This window comes from Maniola hyperantus, chromosome 25 (assembly GCF_902806685.2).
Source record: "Maniola hyperantus chromosome 25, iAphHyp1.2, whole genome shotgun sequence".
Taxonomy (NCBI): Eukaryota; Metazoa; Arthropoda; class Insecta; order Lepidoptera; family Nymphalidae; genus Maniola; species Maniola hyperantus.
Window position 1 is genome coordinate 957,718 of NC_048560.1, and position 6,580 is coordinate 964,297.

At 42.0% G+C, this 6,580-nt stretch overlaps 1 protein-coding gene across 1 annotated transcript; it reads right to left on the bottom strand.

The window, feature by feature from the left end:
* Positions 1 to 840: 840 nt before the first annotated feature.
* On the bottom strand, positions 841 to 3,029 carry LOC138404096 (uncharacterized). The gene has a single exon (XM_069507317.1). It carries the CDS (start codon positions 2,932 to 2,934, stop codon positions 841 to 843), a length of 2,094 nt encoding a protein of 697 aa, XP_069363418.1. The 5' UTR covers positions 2,935 to 3,029.
* Between the last annotated feature and the right edge of the window lie 3,551 nt (positions 3,030 to 6,580).

Below are 6,580 nucleotides of genomic sequence, written 5' to 3' on the forward strand. Positions count from 1 at the left end.
TTGTCTCTTTAATTTTCTTCTGTACATTCTCATTCCACCAGTATGGGAGCATGTAGTCATTGTCACATCTTATCCGAGGTGTACTAGTTTTATATGCATTGCTAAAAGCTTTCTCACATTGTACATAATCCATTTCTCTACTTTCTATCTCACTCCTAAAGCTTTTATTGAATTCTTCTAAGTTTGTCTTACCGTATTTATACTTAGGTTTGTTCCCTCCTCTTGTCCTACATATATTGGTTAAAATAAATTTATGATCACTCAAAGATTCTTCCTCTAGAACAGACCACAATATTTTCTCTTTTGTAGGCATTCCACTAATAATTGTGACATCTATGAAAGAATTTCCATTCTGTCGAACACAGGTGGGCTGCCTGCCATCATTTAAAATAACTAGATCTAGTCTATGTATCCATTCCAGCAGTTCCTCTCCTCTTTTATTTGTATGTGTTCCGCCCCAGCAGGGATGTTTTGCGTTAAGATCTCCTGTTACAATAACTCTCTTACTTTTCCCGTGAACTTCAAGTATGTCCTGTTGAATTTTATAAAGATTGTTTTTAAAATCCTCAAGCGTACATTTATTCGGGCTCATATAGACACTGTATAGTGCGATATCCGCAGTCTCTATGCACACGAAACAGTCTACAGAACGAAAAGATCTAACCTGGTATTTCTTGCTAAAATTTAAAATCATTGCATCTGCATTAACATCGCTATAGCTATGCTTTCCTTTAAGCTTGCACTTATTTACATTTGGTTCGCTGATAGCGATGAAGTCGCATTTTCTCTCGGCTGCAACAACGGTGGCCATATCGTGTGCGCTTACACTCCTGTTTGCATTTATCTGGAGGACTGTGAACGTGAAATATTTTTGTTTCTCCAGCCTTTGTTACTCTTTGCCATTCTGAAAGCTTTCTGGAAAACTCCACATGTACCACTTCCGGCTGTGTGACCCCGTTCCTCACAATTTGGACAAAATGATTCCTCGTTGCAGTCTTTTGCTTTATGGCCATCTCCGGTACATTTTCGGCATTTTTCGCTCCTGTCTTCTCCTCTGCATTGGGCTGCCTTGTGGTTGTACGCCCAACAGCGGTAGCATCTTAATATCTCAATTCTCTCTTGTAATTGGCATATATTTAATCCTACCCTCAGTTTCTCTAAATCCAAGAGCCTTCTGCAATCTGTCTCCTCCATCCAAATCGTAGCTATTTGATTCCCATTTTTCATTGGGCGTAGTGCTTTGACTTCTAATTGATCGTGATAGTTAATTAAGTTTGTATTAAGCATTGCTTCCTTTATGTCTTCTTCATCTGCGGTTGAATCTACATCTTTAATATGTAGGAACTTTCGCCTCATCTTTTTATTCACCGTTATCTTACAGTTCTCAATTAGTTTATTAATGACGTCGTCCTTGTCCGCAGTTTCAGAGACCCTAACTAGGACTTTTCCCGAACTTGTCTTTTTAACACCTTTTATATATTCTAGAGTATCACTGTTCTTTAAGCCATCTTTAAGTTTTTTGACTGTGTCAGCGTAAGTAGCTTCTTTGCTTTCTATTACTATAATGTTATTATCACCTGCGTTTTTCTTCCTCTCTTTGTACTCTTTCTTTTTTTTTCTTGTTCTCAGTATTAAACTGAACTCTGTTACTTGAAATGTGGCCTCTAGTATTTTCTTCATATTTCCCGTTTTTATTGTTTGGGGAGCCACCACTGTTATCCTTCGTGTCTCATATTCCTCACTCAGTTTTCTTAGCTCCTGGCACAATTGAAAAACATCGCGTTGGGTTTGGTCCTCTTGCTTTGTTGGGTCGTAGAAGAAAGCAATAATGTTCTTTTCCCTTACATGACCGCCTTCCTTAGTGTTAAATGTAGTATGTTGCTTGATACTCGTATAGCCTCCACCATTGCAGGCTATCCTTTCTCCTTCCGACAGTTCCGGATGTCTGTTTAGAATTCTTTTCCCAGTTTTAGTTTGCCTTTCTTTATTTTTATCGCAAAAATATACAACATTTTCAAATGTGTTATTGAACAGGTCCCCGTGATCAGTCTGAACATTTTTGAAACTATCCTCACTCCAGTCTAATTCAATAACCTCGGCAAGTTCTTCATAGTTGTTTATTTTTGACTTATTTAGATTAAATTTATTTTCCTGTCCGGAGCATTTGTAGCAGTTATGTTCTTTGTCCCCTTCGTGATTTTCTATGTCTTGGAATCTTTTTTCGTATGCTATCCGGAGTTCTTGCAGTTCGTTTTCTAGTTTAGTGTATCTGCACTCTTGTGTCTCTCTATATTCCTGTAGTTCTTTCCGCAATTCTTGGATTGTATACGTGTCGTGTTTGTGTCTTGTAATCGCCTGTTTAACTAAGCTTGCAATTTCCATTGCGAACTTCTTGATTTCTTTATGAACATTTTTGTTGTCTTTTGTAAAAGTATTCAGTGCGTCACTCCTTGCTTTCAGTTTTGTTAGTTCTGTCGAAGGTTGAATTTCTCCAACTTGTTGTGTAATGGGGCTCGACAGTTTCTTCCTTTTTTTTGGTCGATCTTCCGATGTCGGCGTCTCTTTCCTTGTGTCGGTATTCTTTTGTTCTTCAGTGTCTCCGGTTTGTTCTTCCTCTACAGGCGGATTCGTTAGTTTTCCGGTTCCCGGTGGGGTTCTCCTGATAGAGTCTTTTCTTGCAAACGGGTTTATCAGATCTTCTAGTTTCTTCTGCTTTTCATCCTCCGTGTCTGTATTATTAGCTCCTTGTGTAAAGCGATAGTTGCCCTCCCCAGATACGGCAGGGCTGACTGAACTAGGTTCAGTGTGGGATTCTCCGCAGGGTAAACCAGCTGCGGTACCCACCTGGGGTACATCATCTTTACTATTCGCTTCCATTTTTTTGCTGAACCACAGCTTGCTTTTTCTGTCGGGGTGAAGTCCCCTAGGCCGCATCTTACAGGACTAAAGGCACGCCCATGCCTACTGGTTTTGGTTCGCGCCGGGTATTTGATTTCCCCGGTACCACCCATATCTGGGAGGCATTCCCCTATCCACCACCCCGGGGACGCGCCCGACCACCAACCTGCACATGTGGTACCTGTGTCGGCACTTGTAAAATTCGTTTTGTTATTCGATACTAGATGGCGTTAATTACGACTATCAGTACCCTTATTATAAATGCGAAAGTGCGGTTGTTTGTTGGTTTGTCCTTCAATCACGTCGCAATGTTGCAACGGATTGACGTGGTTTTTTGCATGGGTATAGATGAAGACATGGAGAGTGACATAAGCTACTTTTTATCCCGGAAAATCAAAGAGTTCCCACGGGATTTTTAAAAAACCTAATTCCACGCGGACGAAGTCGCAGGCATCAGCTAGTAATAATAAAAACTAACTCCATCTAGTGATCATTTAGTAATATTAAGAAGTGCCGCATTAATTACTATTCAACACAAGATGGCGGTATAAGTCTTTATTATAAAATCTTAAATCTAATAGGTACATACATACTAATATGTAAACTTATCACAGTGAAGGAATATCGTCGTTATTCTGAGGAAGGAAAACGTCTCGGAAGTCTGTCAATCTCATAGATAACACACTATATACCAGAGATTCGTGCCAATCACAGAGTAGGTAATCACCTACTTTTTACATATGGTGCCAATCTGCACTTGGTCAACACGGTAGACTGACAGGAGACCCGTGCTCAGTAGTAAGTGGGGCCAGATAACCTCCCAGTGTGCCTGGGTGCTGCTGGTCCCTTTTGGATGCGTCCGAAGGGATGCGTATTCGGGCCGGGTGGACCCCGGTAACATGGCTAATTATCTCTCTTCGGGGATATTGTTGGCTATGGCTCACGACCTGGCAGGAGGGGAGGTTTCTCCGCGTGTCCCTCTGACTGGCAGAGGGCACAGTGGATGAAGCGAAGGTTGGGACACGGCGCGTGCGCGCGAGATCCCTGCGGTGGGTCTGCAGCTGTTGTGCTGCAGTTGTCGCCCGTTGGGTCCCCGGGTCGGGAGACGCACTTCGTTGGTGCACCTCGGACCTGCGGTGGGGAGACCTAGCGAGTGGGTCCCCGGTGGAGGGTCCGCCTTGGCGGACGTCGCTGGCTGGGTCGCGGTTGATTGCTTTGGTGTTCCCGTGACCCAGTCGCCAGGCGACGCGCATGAGCACCGCTCTAGCTGGCTGACATCCTGAGGAAGGGATGCGTAGACGCATTTTCCAGCTATAAAAAAAACCGGCCAAGTGTGAGTTAGACTCGCGCAACGACGGTTCCGTACTACAGTCGTATTATTTATACATTTTGCACGATAAATCAAAAATTATTATGCGTAAAAATAAATAAAAATCTGTTTTAGAATGTACAAGTAAAGCCCTTTCATATGATACCCCACTTAGTAGAGTTATCTTACTTTGAAAATTGAAAATAATTATGATTTGTTCATGAAAACATTTTTTTTTGTGATGTAACCACAAATTCGCGATTTTCAGATTTGTTCCTTTACTTATACTATAAGCCTTAGTACTAAGTATCTTATAGGTTTTCTTGATAGACACGACGGACAGACAGACAGACAACAAAGTGATCCTTAGGGTTCCTTTTACCTTTTATCCTTTTGAGGTAGGTATGGAACTTTAAAAAGGTACTTAGGTACTGCATCAGCCGCGGCCGAAGCCTTCAGACAAAGCCCGTGGCTAGTGTGGGATACAAAGTGTTTTCGCACGTTGCATGCTAATTAAACATTTCGCGGAAGACAGCAGCGGGCATACTGTGGCATTAGGAGTTAGGACACCGCCATTATTAACGCTTCTTCTGTTCTGACCGTAGGGTGACCATAGCGTTAGAGAACCAGTAGTTTAGCTGCTACAGTGGAACACAAAATACAGTTGCAAACATACATATACATCATCATCATCATCAACAACCGATAGACGTCTACTGCTGGACATAGGTCTCTTGTAGGGACTTCCACACGCCACGGTCTTGCGCCGCCTGAATCCAGCGGCTCCCTGCGACTCGTCTGATGTCGTCTGTCCATCTAGTGGAAGGTCTTCCAACGCTGCGTCTTCCGCTGCGAGGTCACCATTCCCTCATCTTGGGACCCCAACGTCTATTGGTTGTACGAACTATGTGCCCTGCCCATTGCCACTTCAGCTTCGCAACCCGTTGAGCTATGTCGGTTACTCTAGTTCTCCTACGGATCTCCTCATTTCTGATTTGATCACGTAGAGAAACTCCGCACATAGCTCTCTCCATCGGCCGCTGAGTGACTCAGAGCTTTCTTATGAGGCCCATAGGTAGCGACCATATCTCGGATCCATATGTCATCACATCACATACATAGACTACAAAAATCATAACCGTTAAAAATCGTTTCAGTTCTAAGTATGGGGAACCCCAAAATTTATTGTTTTTTTTTTCTATTTTTGTGTAAAAATCTTAATGCGGTTCACAGAATACATCTACTTACCAAGTTTCAACAGTATAGCTCTTATAGTTTCGGAAAAAAGTTATGGCTGTGACATACGGACGGACAGACAGACAGACAGACATGACGAATCGTTCCGTTTTTTGCCATTCAGCTACGGAACCCTAAAAATGATGGTCGTCCTACTCCTTAAGCAAGTTCCCATATTACGCATACCGATGGAAATCACTCAGATTTATACTTAGAGATTATAGGTTTCTCCATCTCTTACTGTGAGCCGTTCAAATTGGGTAATCCTTTAATCTAACCGATCTAATTACTTAACTATAACTACGGAGGTAAGATAGCGTCTGTAAACTATAGGTATAGTACGCGACAGGTCGAGAAGACAATCGGGGTGTGAGGGGCGTTCTCACTTCCCACCCCGATTGCCATCTTGTCCTGTCGCGTACTATAGCTGTCAAATAAAAAAACTGGCTAAGTGCGAGTCAGACTCGCGCACCGAGGGCTCCGTACTCGGGTATTTTTTTCGACAATTGCATGATAAATCAAAAACTATTATGCATTCAAAATAAATAACAATCTGTTTCAGAATGTACAATGTAGAATGTAGAAGTGTGTGTAGTCTGTTTCAGAGTGTTCTTTCATATTATGATATCACATTTGGTATAGTTGTCTTACTTTGAAAATTAAAAATTCTAATTATTAGAGACCTAGAATCATGAAAGATAGGCAGGTAGATATTACAGCACAAATAAAGTAAAAAAATTGTGGTTACATCACACAAAAAATTTAAATAATTGTGGTCATGAACTAATAATTAGTATTTTCAATTTTCGAAGTAAGATAACTATATCAAGAGGGGTATCATAATATGTATATATGAAAGGTTTTCACTTGTGCATTCTAAAACAGATTTTATTTATTTTTATGCATCATAGTTTTTGAATTATCGTGCAAAATGTGGAAAAAATACGACTGTAGTACGGAACCCTCGTTGCGCGAGTAGCGAGAGGCGAGTAGCGAGAGGGGAGTAGCGAGAAGCGAGTAGCGAGAAGCGAGTAGCGAGAAGCGAGTAGCGAGAAGCGAGTAGCGAGAAGCGAGTAGCGAGAAGCGAGTAGCGAGTAGCGAGTAGCGAGTAGCGAGAAGCGAGTAGCGAGTAGCGAG